This window comes from Manihot esculenta, chromosome 11 (genome assembly GCF_001659605.2).
Source record: "Manihot esculenta cultivar AM560-2 chromosome 11, M.esculenta_v8, whole genome shotgun sequence".
NCBI lineage: Eukaryota > Viridiplantae > Streptophyta > Magnoliopsida > Malpighiales > Euphorbiaceae > Manihot > Manihot esculenta.
The window spans coordinates 13,340,037-13,363,898 of NC_035171.2; the positions used below are offsets into that span (position 1 = coordinate 13,340,037).

The 23,862-nt window shown below is 38.8% G+C and overlaps 1 protein-coding gene and 1 long non-coding RNA gene across 2 annotated transcripts; one reads left to right on the top strand and one right to left on the bottom strand.

Annotated features, from left to right (window-relative positions):
- Positions 1-6,225: 6,225 nt before the first annotated feature.
- Positions 6,226-7,195, bottom strand: LOC122725192. Its single transcript, XR_006352664.1, has 2 exons — positions 6,892-7,195; positions 6,226-6,781 (listed from the first exon to the last, which is right to left on the bottom strand). It is a non-coding gene; the product is annotated as an uncharacterized LOC122725192 (long non-coding RNA).
- Positions 7,196-16,484: 9,289 nt separating this feature from the next.
- Positions 16,485-17,317, top strand: LOC110625520 (protein CASPARIAN STRIP INTEGRITY FACTOR 1). The gene is made up of 3 exons (XM_021771144.2): positions 16,485-16,656; positions 16,808-16,866; positions 16,971-17,317. Exons 1-3 carry the CDS (start codon positions 16,575-16,577, stop codon positions 17,109-17,111), a joined length of 282 nt encoding a protein of 93 aa, XP_021626836.1. The 5' UTR covers positions 16,485-16,574; the 3' UTR covers positions 17,112-17,317.
- The last annotated feature ends 6,545 nt before the right edge of the window (positions 17,318-23,862 follow it).

Sequence of the window (23,862 nt, forward strand, 5' to 3'; positions counted from 1 at the left end):
CCTGTTCTTGGTAGTGACTTTGTTCAACTGCCTGTAGTCGATACAAAGCCTAAGGGATCCATCCTTCTTTCTCACAAACAAAACTAGACCACCCCAGGGTGAGGTACTCGGTCGGATGAAGCCCTTGTCTACCAGCTCCTGTAACTGCTCCTTCAACTCCTTCAATTCTGCTGGCGCCATCCTGTAGGGAGGGATAGAGATCGGTCGGGTTCCAGGCATCAGTTCTATCTCGAACTCTATCTCCCTAGCAGGTGGTAAACCTGGCAGCTCGTCTGGGAACACATCTAAGAACTCTCTAACCACTGGCACCGAGGCGGGCTCTCTAACCTGACTGCTAAGCTCTCTCACATGAGCCAAATACCCCTGACATCCCCTCCTAAGCAACCTACGAGCCTGAAGAGCTGATATCAGACCTCTAGGTGTACCTCTCCTGTCTCCTCTGAAGACAACCTCAGACCCATCCTGACCTCTGAACCTGACTACCTTGTCCCTGCAGTCCAAGGTAGCACCATGGGTAGATAACTAGTCCATCCCTAGAATGACGTCAAAATCTGTCAAATCTAGAACCACTAGGTCGGCGGACAAGCATCTTCCCTCAACAAACACAGGACTACACTGGCAGACTGACTCTGCCACTGATGGATCACACTTGGGTCCACTGACCCAGAGAGGACACTCTAACCCAGAAGTCATCAGACCTAACCTCCCCACGGCTCTCGGAGCAATAAAAGAATGAGATGCACCAGGGTCCATCAAGGCATACACATCTGAACAACCAATGATTAAGTTACCTGCCACCACGGTATTAGATGCATCTGCCTCCTGCTGTGTCATTGTGAAGATCCGTGCTGGAGCTGATGGACCTTCACCTCTGAACCCGCTGAAGAAGAGGCTGCCCCTCTCCCTCTGCCTCTGCCACTGGCCTGAGTCATGGCTAGAGCTGCTGGCTGCGCTACACTGCCTGGGGCTGTCTGCTGGAACTGAGCCATCGGGACTGCTCTTGGACAATCTCGAGCCATATGCCCCTCCTGACCACATCTGAAACAGGCATTCGTCCCAAACTGACATACTCCCCTGTGTGGCCTATCACACTTCGCACAAACTGCATTATCCGCACCAGAGCTTGAGCCACTCCCAAATCGCAGACTGGACTTGACTTTACTCCAGAACTTATTCTTCTTACCCTTGGGCTTACCCCATCTCTTACTGCCTGAAGCTGCTGCACTCAAGGTAGAGGGATCTAACCTTCCCCCACCCGGAGTTTTTGAACCAGAAGATTGTGCCACTGTCTGCTTAACTGTCCCCTGAATGATGGCACTGGCCTCCATTTTCCTGGCCATATCTACTATGGCATGGAAGCTCTCCCTGTCCACGGACTGAATCAAGGAGGAATACCTGGAATGAAGTTTCATGACATACCTCCTTGACTTCTTCGAATCTGTATCCAGACTCTGCCCAGCAAAAGGTAACAGCTCCAAGAATCTGTCGGTGTACTCCTCTACACTCATTTCATCCATCTGCCTCAACTGCTCGAACTCTATCATCTTCAGCTCTCTTGAACTATCGGGAAAAGCCCAACCTGCAAACTCGTTTGCAAACTCTTCCCAAGACATGCTGTCCACTCTCGGGCTCACATAATTCTTGAACCACTCTCGTGCCTTCTTGCACTTAAGCGTGAACCCGGCCATCTGAATGGCTCTGCTGTCATCAGTCCCAATCTCCTCTGTGATCACTTTAACCGTTTCAAGATACACAAATGGGTCATCCCCTTTTTCATACTGAGGAGCACCCAGTTTCATGTAATCTGTCATCCTGACCTTGCTCCCACTGGCTGAGCTAGGTCTAGAAGGTTGAGTAACTGGGGCTGCTGGTTCTGTAGGTGGTGGAGGTGGTGCAACATTTTCTGAGGTAGGGTTTGCTGGATTTGGATAGTAAGGTGGGGGTGGATACATTGGGTATTGTGAATATGGTGGGTAGTATGGTGGGTATGGCATCTGTGTGGGATAAGGAGTGAAGCTAGGGTAATCCGATGTGCCTCCCATCGAATACCCGGGGTTTTGTGAGAAAGGTGGGTAGTAAGGTGGCTGAACAAATCCCGAGGCCTGAGTGCCTCCTTGGGATTCTCCCATACCTTCCTCCGACATGCTAACTCCCAGACTGCCATCCCTCCTCTGCTCTACATCCATATAATCCCCCATGTCCTCTGACGCTCCTCCCTGAACTGTTCCTCTGACTGATCTGCTTCTACCCAGATCCAAAGACCTTCTAGGGTCTCTTGCTGCTCTTTCTCTGCTAGACCTACTAGACATTGCCCTCGGCAATGCTGGAGGACGGGCGCTCGTGCCCTCATCCTCAGGTGGTACTCCAGTCAATCGTGCAGATCGACGAGTTCCTCTCATCCTGTTTTCTGAAAAACAGTACACAGCACAAGCAAACATTAGCATCATATGGTTCATGTGGGCACACATGAACCCGCATCACATACGTATCATATCATAGCATATCATTAATGCACATGCATATTATCATGGCATTTCACATCATCATACATGACAGGACTCCACATCCTATCCTAGTGGACATGATCTTCCTATTGTGCTTGACCTCCTATAACATCTATGAGCCCGACACTCTAGGTTCGACCATATGAACCTAGGGCTCTGATACCATTCTGTAACGACCCAAAAATCGGACCGCTACCAGCGCTAGGATCCGGGTCGACTTAAGGCCGCCAGGACCCGTAGCAAGCCTAACATGCATCCTGTGAACCTGCTTAATCCCATACATGATCAACAACATACATAAAAAGGCGCCTTTTTATGTAACAGCCCGGCCCTCTTACCGGCACTGTTACCGCTCACGGCCCAGGGCTATCCCTCGCCTGGCCTCTTGCCACCTCGGGCTTTCTACTGGCATCGTGAGCAGCTCTTAACATCCCTTCACCCTCACGGGTTCCAGGCAGGATTTGTCCCCTTGGGTTCTCGCATCGAATGCATCCTTCCCTTAAAGTGGGAGGTCAAGGGTTCGAGTAGTGGGGGAGGCGACCTAATTTCCAAAGGGAAATTTGGGCCAAATCCACTTGGGGAAGGATGCATTCGATGCGAGAACCCAAGGGGACAAATCCTGCCTGGAACCCGTGAGGGTGAAGGGATGTTAAGAGCTGCTCACGACGCCAGTGGAAAGCCCGAGGTGGCAAGAGGCCAGGCGAGGGATAGCCCTGGGCCGTGAGCGGTAACAGTGCCGGTAAGAGGGCCGGGCTATTACAGTTTGCAAGTATGAACTGAAATAACTTCCTTGAGAAAGTAAAGCCCCTCTCATTGCTCACTGACTCCAATCAGAATCCTCGAATTTGGGTCCTGTATGGCACATATTTTATTAGTAAGTTGAATAACAAAATTGGAATCATTAAGAAGCTGAGAGATAAAAATCAGATTGCATTGCAGATTTGGAACAATAAGAACTCGTTGTAATTTTAAATTCCCGCAAAGCAACATAGTTTCTTCTTTGACTGTCATGGTTTTCTCCCCATTAGGCAATTCGACGGAGCATGGTGCAATGTCATATAAGTTGCTTAGAAAAGCCTTAGTCCCTGTTGTATGATGGGAGGCTTCTGTGTCAATAATCCAAGAAAAAAATTCTTTGGTTACCTGTTAACCTCTCATTAGTATTTTAATGAGAGTTTAACATGTCTAGCAGAGTAGCCCATTGCTCATCATTGAGTCCGTTCAGCCCCTTTCAATCTACATCCGTCATTACTTCTCGTCTAGTATCAATTACAGCTGCTTGTGCTATGTGTGCACGCACAATACCTCCTTTGTTACGTCCTCTTCTAGGTCCACGCTTGTGAGTACTGTCATGCACACCTGAGTTGCCATGAGGCCGAGCATCCCACCATTCCTGATAGCCTATTAACTAAAAATAACTTTCAGTGTCATAACCCTTTCGATTGCAATGAGAGCAAATAGAAGTTTTATCTTTATCCCCCTTGAATTCCAACTATTGGCCTAAATTGCGAAGCTCATAGGGTTACCTAGTTCATCTTTGCTTCTCATCACGATTCTCACTCACTCTTGTTGAACCACCACAGCATAAGCACGATTCAAATTAGGCAAAGGGTTAATGCTCAAAACATGGGATTGCACGGTACCATAACCTTCTTCATCCAAGCCCATAAAAAACTGATGAACTCTTTTTTCTTCACGCATTCGCTCCATTTCAATGGTAAGATTGCATTTGCAGCTTGCACATGTACACACTGATAACTTATCGTAGTTATTAATCTCATCCCACAAGGTTTTGAGTTTACCAAAATAGGAAATAATGGATTAATTATAGTTTGCTAGGTCAGATCTCAACTACTGCATCGTGGTCCATTTCCAATTGAGAATCTCTACTTAATATCTTCCCACAGATTCTTCACCCTTTTGGTGTGAGAGATAGTCGATCGAAGTGTTGGTTCAATGGTATTAAATATCCAGAAAACCAATATAGAGTTAACTGTCTACCAATCTTCGAGTTCTGGTGCATTGTCCTCTGGTTGTTTAATGGATCCATTGATAAAGTCATATTTCTTTTTGGCTTTCAGTGTAGTCCGCATAGCCCTTGCCCATTCTTCGTAGTTCTCTCCTTTTAACTGCACTTAGATAATCAAATTGTCCGGGTTGTCATTGAAATTTAGTGTATAAGGATCGAAAGAATTTTTCATTGTTCCTGAATTCTCCTCGTATTTCTCTTCAACCTCCATGGCTCTGATACTATGTAGAAACAGAGAATCGCACAATTTGGGAATGAAAGTTCTTGCCCCTTTCATTTTTCAGGAATGTGACAATATATACACCATGTTTACCCTTGTTTAGAAAAATCAAAGAATGTAAAACTTCCTATACAGTACAAGCCAAACTTTCTATACTGTACAAACTAAGTTTCCTATACTGCACAAGACAAAGAAGAAAAGAAAAGATATTTACATGCAAATCAAGCTTGAAACCATAACGGGTCGACAAGTCGTCAAGACGTTAAATAGGTCAGTACAGGTCAACTAGTCAGTAAGACATTGGACAGGTCGGTACAGATCGATAAGTTGTTAAGACACCGAACAGATTGATACAGGTCGACAAGTCATTAAAATATTAAACAGATCGGTGCAGATCATTAAAAAGTCAAATTCTTTGAACATCTTGATCGACACGAGTCGACGATCCCTTCCAATAACAAGTACAAGACAGTGATGGTGATAGAATCCACAATTTTAATAAAATAATAAAAATGGCCATTGTTCCCAATGCTTGCAAACCATAGTTTTTAAATTCGGGATCTACCCAACTGGTTCAATAAAAAATTTTGAACCGAATCGGAGTAGGGTAACTCTTAAAACTGGAAAACTATAAAAATGGGTCAAAATCCATCCATTCAGTCACGAGTTACATAAGTCAATTTTGTTGAAAAACAAAGTCGTTGATGCACTACAGTCCTTATAGCTGATGACAAATAGCAATACTTTACGGGACAAAAAATTAAAATAATATTATTTTATGTTTTTCTGATGTCGTGAACAAATACAATGTTTATACTAATGAAATTTAGTTAATTAGAAATGGAGTCGTCTTTAAAATTAAGAGATCTTAAATTTAAATATCAGTTGGAGCCTTGGAGCTAATATTTAATTTTGTAATAAGTAATTTTAAACAGTAAGTTTATTATTGATATTTTGGGTAGTTAATTTTGGAGGACTCTCAATTAAAAATTAAATAATATTAATTAAATTAACAGTAAATCAGATAAATTGATTGAATACTAAATCCATATATCTATGATATGCAAGTAAATATAGTAAATTTAATTTATAAAGGATTAAATTGATAAATCAATGTTTAATTACGTTAAGTGTTTGGTTTAGTTTGGATGGCAACCGCTAACTTTTTTTTTTTTTCCATTTTTTATATTTTAGTTTATAAAAAAATGTTCTTAATTAGAATATTCTAGAATAGAAGTTTTTGTCAATTTATTTTGCTCTCTTCTTTGAAATCTGTTTTGACCTCCTTTTCTATTCTTCATCAATAAATTGTTCTGTTTATAAGAAAATATAAATTTTCTTTTTAAGATTAAAAAGAAAAAGAATATTGACAAAGTCATAATAATCATCAATTTTTTTAAAAGATATAAAATATGCATTGATAGAGGTATAAGACCCAAGGATATACTGCAAAGTTCAAAAGGCTAAATCCATTATATAAAAAACTATTTTATTATAAACTCTCAAGATTTTAAGGTTCAAAGAAAGCAGCCCAAGAACTTCAAACTCTAAGACCCGAACAACAACCTTGATCTGATACCCAACCCGACCAGCTACCACAAAAGCGCCACTCGCCTTCCTTAATCTCTTCGGCAATGCTCTCCTTCCTTAATCTCTTCGGCAACATTGTCGACATGTAAGTAGTCCTCCAGCAATAGAAGTCAAGGCCATCAAAGACTAATGATGAACGGAGGATAAACCATAAAAAAAAAAAAAAACTACCAGCAACCAAAAGATTAAGGAAGGAGATCAAATCTTGGATCAAATATAAACACACATGCAGGTCGAGAAGGGGGCGGTGAACCGCTAGATGCCTGAGAAAGAGAATGGTATACTTCTACAATCAAGTCCAATCTCCATCGCCAGAGGTAAGGAGGAGGACTCCAAAGACGATGACCCTGGTGGATGAAGGAAAAAGCTTTGTGAGGATGCCACCCCTCCATCATTTGGAACAAAATCTTCAAAGGCTTAGCTTCAGAAGACCTCCACCTGCAAACAACCAAAAGTTAAGAAGGAAGAAAAGAAAACGAACACAGAAAGGCAGGACAAAGTTGAACTCCTTCATAATAAAATCTTCCTGCCAACAAAAAAAACAAAACCTTCACCCGGAAGAGTAGGTAGAAAAACCCACATCCGGCGATGGGGAGGGAGCCACCCCGCCCGGCAGGGGCAGGGGCAGTTGGAGATCGGCAAAAACAAAGGCCCTTTACCTCACTAATAATCGTCAGATAAACTCTTAAATAAAAATTATATTAATTCAATGCAAAGTTAAGTAAACTACAATTTATTTGGATTAAAATATATGTTTAAATTGAATGGAATCCCAAAAAATGAGTGGCTAAAGCTAAATTCGGGAGATTTAGCTTGAGCTGAGGGGTTTCAGATAATTGAAGTTAATTTAGATTTAAACTGAAACGAATAAAGCCTTAGAACGCCCTAGATGACAGTGCTTTAAGAAATGAGTAAAATAGTGCATTAAAGTAAAAGAAGAAAATGCATCGTTTTACTCATTCCAAAGGCACGCACAAATTTTTTTTTTACTTCTTTGCTATTATTTATGAGTTGGCACCATTAGTTGGCATGTTTCTATTATTTTTTTTTTCTTATGGAATGATCCATACACATGTATAAATAAGTGCAAGATGAAATAAACAATTCATTCCATTCCAATATTTTAGCCAAATAGCTTTTTGTTCATTGTATCAGAGTATATCCTAAACCTGTAATAATACAGAAAGTTTCTTCTCTTTTTTTTTTTCATACCTAAACTTTAACCTTTTACAAGCAAATGACAGAAAATAGTGAAAAATCATATACAATTAATAAAACCCTGAGTGATATGATGTTCCTTCAGAAATTTGATCACCCGAGGATATAGCTAGTCAATGCCTTGATGGATAGAACCAACTCCCTAACTTGGAGTAGAGGCATAATGATTGCTTTAAGAGAAAAAAATAAGCTGGGTTTCATAGAAAAAAAAAGGTGAAAATGTCATATCTGAATTCTGCACATTACAAGAAATGGCAAAAGGCTGAAAATACTTGAATATTAAACTCAATGACTAAAAAAATTCTTGGTGCTTGTATTGACACTCCTTCTCAAAGTGTTTATGGAAAGATATTGAAAGAAGCTTTGAGCAATGTAATGGGCCATTAATCTACCAAATCAAAAGAGAAATCAACTCTTTCACCCAAAATGAATTGACTGTGATGGTGTACTTTACCAAACCAAAAAAATTACGGAATGAATTAGATTATTTAAGATTCTCCTATTTGTGTTTGTGAATCTGCCTAGATTATCAGTGAGATAAAAAATGGGCACAAAGTAATAAAGTTTTTAATGGGTTTAACTAAGGTTTACAGTCATGTTAAGGACCAAATATTGATCATGGAACCTTTACCAAACATAAATAAAGCCTACTCAATGGTTTTAAGCATTGAAAAATAAAGAAAGGTGCATATTTCGTGAAATCCATATTTCAACAATATAGTAATGAATGTAAGAGGTCCCAATAATTCATTGTTTAAGAAAAAAGAATTTTAAGAAAAGGAAAAGGGAAATAAGTTTTGTAAGAGATATATGTTTTAAACTTCACAATTATCCTGAATGGTTTCATGATTACAAGAAAGGGAAGGAAAAGGCAAACATTACAGTGAATGAAACTCTACTAGAGCTTAATATAGAATCACAAATATCAGTTGTATGGAACATGGGGATTTCAAATATGGTCCAACAAGAAGTAACGAAGTTTATGAAGAATCAGAATCATAGCACGAATGAAGCAGTAGGATGTGTGGGTTTCTCTAGTTTTGAAAGTAAAAACTCTAACTACTACTCTCTTAATTCAGAAAAGAATTTAGGCATATGGATAGTAGACACTAGAACCATATCTCATATATGTCATAATTTAAACTTATTCTCACAGTACACCAAACCTAAACACAACCTCTCATTAAGTTTACCAGATGGCAGTACACAACCTATTCTACATATTGGCATAGTTATTCTAAGCCCCAGAACTACTTTACAAAATGTCTCAAATAGACCCTTATATCCATCATTAAACTTACACAAATATTTCAAATAACAATACATTTACTATCTGATAAATATTTTTTTGCAGGACTTAGTGAATAAAACAGTACTAGTAGTGACAAGAATGCAAGATGAACTTTATATTTTTGGAGTAGAGGCATAATGATTGCTTTAAGAGCAAAAAATAAGCTGGGTTTCATAAAAAGAAAAGGTGAAAATGTCATATATGAATTCTGCACATTTCAAGAAATGGCAAAAGGCTGAAAATAAGGTAATCTCTTGGATATTAAACTCAATGACTAAAAAAATTCTTGGTGCTTGTATTGACACTCCTTCTCAAAGTGTTCATGGAAAGATATTGAAAGAAACTTTGAGCAATGTAATGGGCCATTAATCTACCAAATCAAAAGAGAAATCAACTCCTTCACCCAAAATGAATTGACTGTGATGGTGTACTTTACCAAACTAAAAAAATTACGGAATGAATTAGATTATTTAAGATTCTCCTATTTGTGTTTGTGAATCTACCTAGATTATCAGTGAGATAAAGAATGGGCACAAAGTAATACAGTTTTTAATGGGTTTAACTGAGGTTTTACAGTCATGTTAAGGACCAAATATTGATCATGGAACCTTTACCAAACATAAATAGAGCCTACTCAATGGTTTTAAGCGTTGAAAAATAAAGAGAGGTGCATATTTCGTGAAATCCATATTTCAACAATATAGTAATGAATGTAAGAGGTCCCAATAATTCATTGTTTAAGAAAAAAGAATTTTAAGAAAAGGAAAAGGGAAATAAGTTTTGTAGTCGTTGTCATAGCACTTTACACACAAGAGATATATGTTTTATACTTCACGATTATCCTGAATGGTTTCATGATTACAAGAAAGGGAAGGAAAAGGCAAACATTACAGTGAATGAAACTCTACTAGAGCTTAATGTAGAATCACAAATATCAGTTGTATGGAACATGGGGATTTCAAATATGGTCCAACAAGAAGTAATGAAGTTCATGAAGAATCAGAATCATAGCACGAATGAAGCAGTAGGATGTGTGGGTTTCTTTGGTTTTGAAAGTAAAAACTCTAACTACTACTCTCTTAATTCAAAAAAGAATTTAGGCATATGGATAGTAGACACTAGAACCACATCTCATATATGCCATGATTTAAACTTATTCTCACAGTACAACAAACCTAAACACAACCTCTCAGTAAGTTTACCAGATGACAGTACACAACCTATTCTACATATTGGCATAGTTATTCTAAGCCCCAGAATTGCTTTGCAAAATGTCTTACATGTGCCAAGTTTCAAATAGAATCTTATATCCATCATTAAACTTACACAAATATTTCAAATAACAGTACATTTCCTATCTGATAAATATTTTTTTGCAGGACTTAGAGAATAAAACAGTACTAGCAGTGACAAGAATGCAAGATGAACTTTATATTTTTGGATACCAAGTCTTTTGTAACTCAAGAAATTCCTAAAGCTACCTTTAGCAGTCAAGTTTTCTCCTCAAAAGTTTATTCTCAAATGTAATCTCTATGGCATTCAAGATTAGGCTATGCTTCTAAGAATAAATTGTTACATATTGCAGATTTTAATGTTTCATCCAATACTATAAATATTTGTCATATATGTCCTTTAGCCAAACAACAAAGAATTTGCTTTCATAAAAGTCATATCTCTTCTACTTGAATTTTTGAATTAATTCAAACAGATTTGTGAGGACCATATTCTTTTAAGTCTATCATTAGAGTAGTCTATGTTCTTACCATAGTAGATGATATTTTAAGATTTACTTGGACATATTTATTAAAAGAAAAAATATGTATTTACACACTTTTAGAAGAATTTTTCAATATGGTTCAAAATCAGTTCAATAAATGCATCACAATTGTCAGATCTAACAATGGAACAAAATTTGTAAATAATTTTTGCAACACATTTTTTAAAGAAAAAGAAATTATACATCAAAAAACTTGTCCCTACACTCCACAACAAAATGGAGTGGTTGAAAGGAAATACAACCATCTCCTTCAAGTGGCAATGGCTCTTATGTTTCAATCAAATCTATCAAAAGGGTTTTAGAGTGAATCCATACTCTTAGCTATAAATATCATAAATGTGTTACCCAGCTCCATTTTAAAATGGAAAACCCATTTTGAAATTTTATATAAAAAAGCCAGATTATTCAAAATTCAAAACCTTCGGTTGTTTATGTTTTGTAACAAACACCTTGCCACATAAATCTAAATTTGAAGAAAGAGCTTTCAAATGCATTTTTCTAGGATTTGTCTCTGGTTTTAAAGCATATAAAGTTTATGATTTGAAAAATCAAAAAATTTTTGTTTCTAGAGATGTTATTTTTTTAAAAGCAATTTTTCATACTAAAATAACGATACACCAAATCCCACCATCCCCATACCCAATCCGGTTCCTGATTCATAGTCTATCTCAGTATTAGAAAATAACTCAAAAATAACTCACATACATGAACCCCCTATCTCTTCCCAAGATCAAGAACCAAACATACAAAGGACATAGTCTTATTCTTTTCCCCAAGAAACAAACATGCAAGATACAACTAAAGCACAAATAAGAAAGAGTAGCAAGCACACAACAAGGCTATAATGGCTAAATAATTATACTGCAAATTACATAACAAGTTGTTCTAGGTCCTACAAATAAAATAGAGTACACTTTATCTCCTCTTACTTTCTTCACTACTTCACTCATTTTTTATCATTGATACAATTATTTTATGGCTACTTTATCTAATATCATAGAATCTAAATCCTATTTGAAGCAAGAAAGTAATTGGGTTAAAGCCATGAAAACTGAACTAGAGGCCCTAGAAACAAATAATACTTGGATTTTAACCAAGTTACCTACAAAGAAAAAGACCATTGCCTCAAAATGATTTTTCAAGATAAAATACAATCCAAAAGGGACAGTGGACAAATACAAAGCTAGGTTAGTGGCAAAATGGTACAAACAGATACTCGGTATTAACCACCATGATGGTTTCTCACCAGTTACCAAATTGGTGACTGTAAGAGCTTTATTGGCCATAGCTATTGCCAGAAATTGGCAAGTGCATAAACTGGATATCAATTGTAATACTCGGCTAGACTTCGGTATAGGAATTCCTACCGTCCGGTGGAATCTCGGGTGTCGGAGACCTCTAAAAGGGTAAAATCATGTTTTTATAAAATGTTTTAATGTATTTTATGTTTTTAAGCTAGAAGGAAAATGAGTTTTTGCATGAAAATAGCCTTGGAGGAAAACTCAGGTTCGGCCGCCGAACCTCAAGTTCGGCCGCCGAACATGCATGCACTTCGGGAGCACTTTAGGCCCCCGAAAGCATAAGTGAGGGAAGTCCAGGTTCGGCCGCCGAACCTTATGTTCGGCCGCCGAACATGGCATGCATGCGGAGGCACGTTCGGCTCCCGAATGTGGCCTGGCCAGCCACCTATAAAGGGGTCCCTTAGCCGAAATGAGCGAGCTTTTCTCCCCATTGTTGGCCAAGGTGAGCTCTCCGCCACCCCTCACCGATTTCGAGTTCCTTCCTTCATATCTTTCACGATTTTCACAAGTTTTCACTTTGTTTTGAAGATTTTCGAGTAAAGCAAGTTTTGGAGCTTTGAGGTTCAAGGAACTCAATCTCTCCCATCTCCGAGCTAGGGTCGTTTTCCTCTCGATCTTCAAGAGGTAAGGGCCGATCTTGAGCTCACTATATATTTTAAACAAGTTTTAAGTTGATTCATGGGGTAGAAATGTATGTTTATGTTAGTTGAGCATTGTTAGGTTTTATGTGTTTTATGGGCAATGTATGTTTGGATTTGCATGTTTGATGTGTTGTAGATGGGGTTTAGGATAGTTTGAAGCCCCTAGGAGCTGATGTATGTATCTATGCATGTTTTGGATGAGTTGTATGCTTGATTTGAATGGAATGGGAGGCTTTTGAGCATGAAGAGCCGAGTTTCTGCCCTTTTGGCAGAAACTAGGTTCGGCAGCCGAAGGACTTTGGCCACCGAACCTGCCTGGGAGGTAAGCCTTTCGGCTGCCGAAGCATGCCCCCGAAAATGGACTTTCGTCGCCGAAGGTGCCGCCGAACCTGCCTGACTTTCGGCTCTGGAGGGACTTTCGGCCGCCGAACCTGCCGCCGAAAGTGCCCTGTTCAGCCTTCCTTAGCATGTTTTGCATGATTGTTTTGAGGTGCTTTAGGGGGTTTTTGGGGGATGTTTTTAGAGTCATGTGTATGTAATAGATAGAATGTGGACATGATAAATTGTAAAATGATGTAAAGTTATGAATAGTTATGTCATGTAAATGTTGATTCTGAGATTGAGGTTTAGAAATTGTGCTTGACCGAGTTTGTGTAGTAATCCCTTTTGTAAACATGATCTGTGTTTTATGATGTTTATGTTCCACCAAGCTTGTGTATGATGTGATGCCCCATTGGAGCATTTGATGAGAGCTCCAGTGTGGGGTTTATGTTTATGTTTATGTATATGTTCATGGGCATGCACAGGTTGAGCTTGGTAAAAGAAAAGTTCAAATTTTTATGTATGATTGCTGATCATGTATGGGATTAATCAGGTTTACAGGATGCATGTCAGGCTTGCTACGGGTCCCGACGGCCTTATGCCGATCTGGATCCTAGCGCCGGTAGCGGTCCGATTTTCGGGTCGTTACATCAATAATGCCTATCTACATAGGCACATTGAGGAAGATTTATATATGCAAGCACCAGAAGAATATCCAGTGCTAGGAGGACAAGTCTGCAAGTTAATCAAAAATCTTTATGGCTTCAAGCAAGCTGGGAGATAGTGGAACATTGAGCTTACCTCAACATTATGCCACTTTGGGTTCAAACAATCCCAAGTTGACCATTGTTTATTTACAAAAGGCTCTAATGATTCTTTTTAGCATTAATTGTCTATGTTGATGATATTCTAATTACAAGGTCTGATGAACAGCCAGTTCTGCAAATAAAAGCTTACTTACACAAAGCCTTCATAATCAAAGACTTAGGACAAGTTCTTTATTTCCTGGGCCTCGAAATAGCAAGGTCCGAGAAAGGTATATTTATACATCAACAAAAATATGCTCAAGATATTATTTTGGACACTGGGTTATAAAATGCCAAGGTAGCTCCTTTCCCTTTTCTGAAAGGCTTAAAGCTCAACACAAACACAGGAGAAGTTTTACCTAATCCTGAGCAATATAGAAGGTTGATGGGACGATTGCTATATCTAGGGTTCATGCGACCTAATGTAACTTACTATACACAACAAGTAAATATATGCAAAGTCTGAGAAAACCTCACCTTGATGCCACACTACATGTTATCAGATATTTGAAAGGAAATCCCAAGAAATGATTTTTTTTTCCGCGGCAACAACCGTTAGTTCTCTGTTTTCTGTGACTCAGACGGGGCAACTTGTCCTAATTCCATAAAATCTCTCACTGGATTGTATATCTTTCTTGGTCCTTTATTAATCTCATAGAAAATAAAAAACAGACAACAGTTAGCAGATTCTCAGCTGAGATAGAGTACAGAAGTATGACAAATATAGTATGCGAGTTATAATGGATTTCTTACCTTTTACGCTGCATGTCACCATCAATATGCCCATTCCTATTCACTGTGACAATAAAGCAGCTCTCCATATTGCGGTCAACCCAGACTTCCACGTACACACAAAGCACTTGGAGATAGACTTTCATGTTGTTCGTAATCAACTCAAGAAAGGTTTCATCGCCACTCTTCACATCTAATCCAAACAACAGCTATATGTTTCATCGCCACTCGTCACATCACATCTCATCCAATAGTCACTCGGAGATAGATTGTCATTTGTACATTCCATTAATAATTTTTTTATCTCCTATTTAGTGCCATCTTCTCTTTGTTGATATCAACGGATAATACTATACGTTTTAGTAGCTATTTTAATAGTTATTAACTATTCCAATAGTGGTTAATTAAAAGTTTATAAAAAAAATTAACTTTTCATTATCTATTCACTTAATCTCCAAATACTAATATTTTAATTATGTCAAAATACTAATTTAAAATACTATTGCGGAATAGGGCCAACCGTGTTTAAATTCTTCTATAATAAATTTTTAATATATATTCTTTGTATAATATCATTAAGGCATATATTCAATTATTTCAAAAAATATATATTCAATTATTAAATTAAAACAAAGATAAAAATATCATCCATAAAAAAGTGTGTTTTTCCTTAATTTTAACTAGATAAGAAGAGAGAGTAACAACTGGGATTATATATAGAGGAGAAGTATTTTCGCACTAAACTGTATGCATCTAATCAATAAAAACATGTCATATATATTAAAATCATGATAAATTGCACTTAAAAAAATATATCGATAGCTTATTATTGCTTCAAATTTTTTTATCTAAAAACATATGGAATTTTATCATTAAAATTAGCTTCGCAAGAGATGTTCTCATAGCACCTTATTTTAAAAAAAAACATATAGAGTTTTATCACTAATATTAGTTTTGCAAGAGATGTCCTCTAGCACTTTATTTGAAAAGAGAAACATTTTTTTTTTAACCCCACAATGGCTTGACTTATTCTCCACCAGTCTACTCTCAATTGTATTTGGTGGGGTGTCCTTATCTTTAAGGATAATTGGAAGCACTAGTCATTCACAAAAGCTATTTTATGCCTAACCTAATTCTTCTTTTTGGCTCAACAAAGAACTAACACCCCTCTAATCACCAAGCTCTTTGTGCCTAGTTTCCACTGCTATCCTTTTGAGCTCATCACATAACTAAAACCTCCTAATACAATCTTATCCTCCACATCTATTCTAATCTTGGTAAATTTGCAAGATACCCTCTTAATCTTCCCTTTTTAGTGAAAAATAATAATTTATAGTTTTTTTCTAAAAAAATGGTTAAAAGTAATATTTCAATTCTATGATATTATTGTTCATAGAAAATAATCATTATTACAAAAACCAGTTTAAAGAAGCAATTATAAGTTATTATTTTAATAATTAAACGGTAATTTTAAATCAATATTAATAATTTAAAAAACTGTTGCCATCTATTTTCATTATTATAATATAAAACAATAATAAATAAAAAATAAAGTTAAAATTATAATTTTATTAAATATAAAATAAATTATTTTTTGATATATTATTATATATTGTGAAAACTTAAAAATTTTGTTTACAATAATTTTAAACTTTTATTAAATTGTTATTTTAACAGTATTAAAATAATAATTTCATAATCGTGAATATAATATTGATGTATAAATCTTAAAATATAGTGGTGAATTGAGTGTGTAAAAATGCTATAGGTAAGCAAAAATAGATGCTTCTGAAGTTGTGATGAGGGTGAGGGAGATTTTGATAATTTCCACAAAGTGTCATACTCAACACTGTTAGATATTCAGATTAATTACTATATTAATCCACTAACTTCATAGACTTATTAGCATCCCAACAACAAGAAAAGTGGTCTTCTTCACCTTTTCTTTTCTAATTTCAATAATATATCATTGTATAAAAAAAACAAAAGCAAAACTTTTGATTTTCTTTATGTATAAAATATATTAAAATATTTATCTCCAAGGATTTGCAAACTCTAACTGGAGACTTGTGTTTTCTTTTGCACCATAGATAAATATCATTAGGAAGCTTAATCGAGCTTAGAAAAAACAGAGAATAAACATAATGGGTGCTTTCATGTTTCTGAACAAGTTCACTCTTCTCTTCCTCATTGCTTCAACTGCATTGTCATCACCATCATTTGCAGGTACTTCCATCTTTTTTTATGTCTTCTTATCTCCTTTACTAGGGTTTTAAAACACTGTAATGAACTCCGAGGTTATGAGTTCGATCATGTCCTTGTTTCTAGACGTAAATTTGTTCATAATTACCTCCATTTTTTGGCTTGTCTTCTGCAGGTCGACGATCCAAGTTCTTGGACAAGCTGGCCAACCAAGTGGATGCTAGTAATTATGAGGTTTGTGCAGCTGATGATCATATATATATGATCATGTAATTACTGTTTAATGAATGTTGTTTTTTAGTTTCGGAGAATATAAGATTAATTGTTTTACTTGGTAGGAATTATCAAGCAAAACATCAGACCAGGATGAAGCAAGTATAATCCATGAAAGAGTTCTGAGAGCTAACACCAAAGACTATGGAAACTATGATCCTGCACCAGCTCTCGTTAAGCCTCCTTTCAAGCTTATTCCAAACTGAAGGTCTAGCCATGGTGGAACTGCTGACAAGAGTCTCTCTCTCTCTATATATATATTTATATACATAATGTACGTGTGTGTGTCTATATGTCTAATTTATTAAAAGAGTATGTATGTATAACTAGCTACGTCATATCATTATCTAATGCACCATATTATATTTTTGGTATAAACTACTGAGTGTCTGAATTTCATTGGTTTGATTAATTCGAATTCGTGTCGAGTAGGCTATTAAGAGGGTAAAGCGCTTTCTCCCAAATTTTGTCGTATCATTATCTGATGCACCATATTATATTTTTGGTATAAATTATTGAGTGTTCGAAGTTCATTGGTTATTATATTTTTGGTATAAATTATTGAGTGTCCGAAGTTCATTGGTTTAATTAATTTGAATTTGTGTCAAGTAGGCCATTAAGAGTGCAAAGCACTCTCTCCCAAATTTTTAAAGGTATTCTGTACTCAGAATTTGAAATCGAAATCTCTAATTAAGAGAGAAAATTCACGCCAATTCATCTCACCCTTTAAGAGTCTGTTACATCATATATATTTTTGGACAGTTTTTCGCTATTTTCACACAAAATATATTTGTTATATATGTGATCATATAATTTGAATCTCACACACAATTAACGATGGAAAAATAGAGAAATTATGAGATAGTAGAATTTTTTTGCTTCAAAAGAATAGCAAGAGCCTAAAAGGCAACGGGTAATCTTTCATGTACATCCGGCTATAATCTAGAAATATATATCAGATATATTTAAATCATAATGGATTCCATTTATAAAAATATATTGATACTTCTAATTAGCTGACTATATAAATTTTTTAATGCAGATAAAGAATATTTCAGATGACATATATATTATACTTCATATGCATGCTCGCGGAAAAACCTTCTAACTATGATACATATCCCATAATAAATAAGGGGAGAGATTTGAATTCGAGATTTCATCCGTATTTTACATCTTAAAAATGAAGAAAATCTATTTAGGCTACTCTTTAATTGACATATATCATTAAAGTTGATTAGTCATTTCTTTTGAGTTTTACTCATGATTTTGTAAAAAAAGAATTTAAATAAATTTTTATAAATTCATTCATGATTTTTTATTTATATATATTGAAAAATTTTTAAGTTAAAAATTTTTGAATTCTTTTATTTCAAACAAAAAGTTTATGAAAAAATAATTTAATTAAATTGAATTCTTACAAAATTCTTAATCCTAAACAGACAGTTAATAATTTTTATGAGGCAAATTTAGTATTCATATTATAAATATATGTGAAAACAAAATAAAGAATACATCGTTAGTGAGATTTTGATTTCTCTCACTAGCTCTTTCCCCTTTAATCCAGTCACTAGTTGTGTAATACCCGGCTAGACCCCGATATCGGAATTTCAACTTTCCGGCGGGATCTCCGCTGGAATCCGGAAATCTCGGATGTCGGAGCTTTCTAGAAGGGTAAAATTAAGGTTTTCTAAAATGTTTTTAAGTGTTTTGAAGGTTTTCAATGAGAAAAAAATTGAGTTTTGAAAGAAAAGACCAAAGAGGGAAGAACCCAGGTTCGGCCGCAGAACATGGGGCTGTTTAGGAGGCACGTTAGGCTTCCGAAAGTGGCTTTCTTTCGGCCGCCGAACGTGGTGAAGTTTCGGAAGCAGCTTTGGCCGCCGAAGGAGATTTGGCCGGCCACCTATAAAAGGCCCTTTGTCCAGAAAATGGGCGAGTTTTCTCTCTCTTTTTCGGGCATAGGTGAGTTCATGCTCTCCTTTGGTTGTTTTTATGCTTTTTCTTCAAATCCCTCAAGTTTTCATGAGTTTTATCTTTGCTTTGAAGAGTTTTAAGCTTGATCAAGGCTTTGAGAGCTTGGAGACTTTTGGAGCTTGGACTCTCCATACCTTCAAGCTTGGGTCGTACCAAACCTCGATCTTCAAGAGGTAAGTGTAGATCTTCATCTTTTATGATGTTTTAAGTGAGTTTTATGAAGGGTTAAGGGCTAGGAATGTATGAGTAGTATGGATGTACATGTTAGGGTTTTGATACTCTTTATGATAAAAGTATGTTAATGCATGTTTAATGAGATGTTTGTTGGGGTTTAGGCTAGTTTGAGACCCCTATATGTTTATATACATGTTTATGCATGCTTGTGAGTGTTGTAGTTGAGTTTGGAAAGTTTGGAAGGCTTTTGTGCATGTAAGGGCTGAGTTCTGCCACTTCTGGAAGAACTCAGGTTCGGCAGCCGAAGGCACTTTCGGCCGCCGAACCTGCCTGTGGTGGCTTGTTTTGGCTGCCGAACCCTGCTCCCGAAAGTTGGACTTTCGACACCTTAAGCAATACCATATCCCCCTCCTGGAACTGGAGCACCCCAGGGTGAGGTACTCGGGCGGATGAAACCCTTAGCTACCAAATCCTGTAACTGCTCTTTCAACTCTCGCAACTCTGCTGGTGCCATCCTGTAGGGAGGAATAGAGATCGGTCTGGCATTGGGCATCAACTCAATCTTGAACTCTATTTCCTTATCCGATGGTAGTCCTGGAAGCTCTTCAGGAAATAAATCTGGGAAGTCTCTAACAACTGGTACTGAGGATGGTTCCCTAATCTGACTGTCTAGCTCTCTCACATAAGCTAGGAACCCCTGACACCCCTTCTTTAACATTCTACGAGCCTGGAGGGCTGATATCAAACCCCTAGGTGTCCCTCTCCTGTCTCCTCTGAAGACACACTCTGACCCATCCTGATCTCTGACACTGACTACCTTGTCTCTACAGTTCAGGGTAGCATCATACGTAGATAACCAATCCATCCCTAGAATGACATCAAAATCTGTCAACTCTAGAACCACCAGGTCAGCTGGAAGATATCTACTCTCTATGCACACTAGACTGAACCGACAGACTGACTCTGCCAAAGATGGATCACATTTGGGTCCACTGACCCATAGAGGACACTCTAACTCAGACACTATCAGACCCAACCTCTCTGCAGCTCTAGAAGAAATGAAAGAGTGAGAAGCACCGGGGTCCATTAAAGCATACACTTCTGAACACCCAATGATGAGATTACCTGACACCACCGTGTTCGACGTGTCTGCCTCCTGCTGAGTCAGGGTGAAAATCCGTGCTGGGGCTGACGGACCTGCACCTCGGGAACCCATCCCTGATGAAGAGGCTGCCCCTCTTCCTCTTCCTCTGCCACTGCTTGGTGGTACGGCTGAAGCTACTGGCTGTACTACACTGCCCGTACTCATCTGCTGGGATGGTGCAACCAAAGTCGCCTGAGGACATTCCCGTGCATAATGTCCCTCCTACCCACATCTATAGCAGGCTGTGGATCCCAACTGACAAGCTCCTCTATGCTGTTTGCCACACCTCTTGCACACTGGAAAATCTGCGCCAGAACTGGAGCCACTACTCATTCCCAGACCCGACTTAAGCCTGTTCCAGAACTTGCCTCTCTTTCCTCTGAATTTCTCCCATCTCCTCTTACTTGCACTTGCTGTACCCTGTGCGGATGAACCTGGTTTAACACCAGAAGACTGTGCCTTAACTACACCTTGACTTATGGCACTGGCCTCCATCTTTCTAGCAGCATCCACAATAGAGTGGAAACTTTCCTTCTCCGCATGAAGAATCAAAGAGAAATACCTGGGATGAAGCCTTGTGGCATATCTCTTTGCCTTCTTCTGATCTGTATCATATGCCTGACCGACATATGGCAACAATTCCAGGAACTTATCTGTATAGTCATCAACGCTCATCTCCTCCGTCTGTCGCAACTGCTCAAACTCCACAACTTTTAGTTCCCTGGAACTGTCAGGAAAAGCCCATCCAGCAAATTCGTTGGCGAACTCTTCCCACGTCATACTCTCCAGTCTCGGGTCCACCTAGTTCTTAAACCATTCTCTAGCTTTCTTACACTTTAAAGTGAACCCTGCCATCTCAATGGCTCTACCGTCATCAGCTCCCAACTCACTTGTTATCATTCTGACTGCACTGAGATACTCAAAGGGATCATCTCCTGTATTGAATTTCGGAGCATCCAACTTTAAGTACTCGGTCATCTTCACCTTGCTTCCCCCTGACGAACTGGGTTGCTGTGCTTCCACAACAGGGGCTACTGGTTCAGGAGGTGGTGGTGGAGGAACTGGTTCCCTCACTTCAGGCTGTACTGGACTTGGATGAACAGGTGGGGGTGGATACATGTGATATGGTGGATAAAAGGAAGGATAGGGCATATATGGCATGTAGGGTGGATATGGGGCAAAGCTGGAGTAATCCGACGTGCCTCCCATCGGATACTCTGGGCCCTGTGGAAAGGGTGGATAGCCAAACCCAGAGGCCTGAACACCTCCCTGGGACTCCCCCATACCTTCTTCTGACCTTCCTACACCCATGCTTGCATCTCTACTCTGATCCTCTTCCCTCACACCTCTTTCTTCTACTGACCTTCCCCCTCTGCTTACTCCTCTCCTGCTCTCGTCAGAAGACCTTCTAGGGTCTCGTGACATTCCTTCCCTGCTTGACCTGTGAGATCTTGCCCTTGGCAAGGCAGGTGGACGAGCAGCTGTACCCTCACTTACAGGTGGGACTCCAGTCAATCTCGCGGATCGACGAGTTCCTCGCATCTTCACTCTCTGGAAAACAACAAATCACATAACATATCAGCAACACATCAAACACATGCACATGCATAACTCAGGGCATTGCACATCGGCATATAACGACAGGACTGACATCCTATCCTAGTGAACATGTTTTCCTATGATGCTTGACCTGCTAAACCTCTCTATGAGCCCAACTCTCTCTATAGGTCCGACCATGTGAACCTAGGGCTCTGATACCAATCTGTAACAGCCCGAAAACCGAACTGCCACCAGCACTAGGATCCAGATCGACTTAAGGTCGCCGGGACCCGTAGTAAGCCTGCTATCCTGTCTGTATACCTGTGAAATCCCATACATGATCAGACATTTGCTGTAAAACATAAAACTTTTCTTCATTCCAAGGCTTAACCTGTGCATGCACTCTCTCTGTGCTCTCCTAATCCCTACTAGAGCTCCTCATGGCTCTAGGTGGATCAAACTCATATGTTAAGCCTGGTTTTGCTCATAAATATTCAACAAGAAAGAAACATACATAAAGTGATCATGTGACTCCACAAAGGGATTACAAGTCTTATACGTCAAGCACTAGTCTATACACTGTACAGATACACCATACATATCTCTTTACATCTACATGTCCACACTAGCTATTACAAGACTCTGTACTCTTCCTGTACCCTGCTGAGCTCTCTCTGACCTCTGAACCTGCACAACTGAAGTTAGGGGAGAGGGATGAGCTACAATAGCCCAGTGAGTAGAATAGGCAAATACAGGTGATAAAACATGCTCTCATGGAATGCAACACATAATCACATAACCTCGGCCGGACGGATCAAAACTCCCTCTATCTCATCTGGGGTACCTAAGTACCATGTGCCTGATCCCCGTAGGGCTGTTCCAGGTCTTTATATATGTGCCTGGTCCCCGTAGGGCTGTTCCAGGTCTTTCCTCTGAGGGCTAATGAATCCTCACGAAGTCCGTGCCGTCTCACATAAGCAATGTACAAGGAGCCATGCCAAGTACAAGGATAAATGCAATGCATCATCTTTGTGTACACTAATGCACTCACCCTAGAGCATATTCATGATGCATGAAGCATGATAAAATATTCAGTTGTCAGATTAAAACATTAAGTTAAATTCCACTCACCTGGTTATCTCTGCACTGACTCTGCAGGTTCTGACACTGGACTCACTGCTGACCTCCCTGATTCCTCTGGTCCGTACCTACACAGGTGGACTCAAATGAGGGACTAAACTCACTCAAGAACATCTCTACGAAACTCCCCAAAACCCCTCTAACAATCCTCAAACCATCACATAAAACATGCAAAGGAAAGCTGGACAGGGCACTTTCGGCGGCAGGTTCGGCGGCCGAAACCCCACTCCAGAGGCGAAACTCATGCATGTTCGGCGGCACCTTCGGCGGCCGAAGGTCTCGTCCAGAGACGAAACTCACACACTTTCGGCGGCCGAACTCCCTCTTTCGGCGGCCGAAAGTCCCTTTCTAAACCGAAAGCCTAGCTTTCGGGGGCAACCTTTGGCAGCCAAACTGCCTCCACAAGGGGTTCGGCGGCCGAACCTTCCTTCGGCGGCCGAACCTGGTTTTGCCCGAAGGGCAGAACCCTGCTCTGTTTCATGCAAACTTTGCCCAAAAACCTACAAACATGCATATCAACTACTCCCAACTAGCATATACACATATATATGCACAAAGGGGTCTAAAACTATCCTAAACCCCAAACAACCATAGCACATAACACTTAATCATGCTGGAACACCACAAATCACCAAAAACCTCACCTAAACCTAAACATGCAAACTACCCATACAAACTTCATAAAACCTTTCCAAATCATCAAAGAAGCTCAGGATCTTCACTTACCTCTTACACAACTTGAGGATGAAGGATCCTAACGTGGAGATATGAAGAAAAGCTCTTCCAAAGCTCCAAGCTTCAAAACTTGCTTCTTTTGCTCAAAACCTTCATAAGTCACCAAAACTCTTAAAACTCTTGAAAGATTTGATGAAAATCATGGAAAACATGAAAGTCAACGTAGGAGAGGCTGAAACTCACCTCTGGCTGCAAGTGGAGGAGAAATAACCTCCTTCCACCGACCCTTGGCCCTTTTATAGGTGGCTGGC

Coding starts and splice junctions, on each gene's coding strand:
- LOC110625520 (XM_021771144.2), top strand. CDS start 16,575: ATGGGTGCTTTCATGTTTCTGAACAAGTTCACTCTTCTCTTCCTCATT. Junction 16,657..16,807: donor GTCATCACCATCATTTGCAG/GTACTTCCATCT, acceptor TGTCTTCTGCAG/GTCGACGATCCAAGTTCTTG. Junction 16,867..16,970: donor TGGATGCTAGTAATTATGAG/GTTTGTGCAGCT, acceptor TTTACTTGGTAG/GAATTATCAAGCAAAACATC.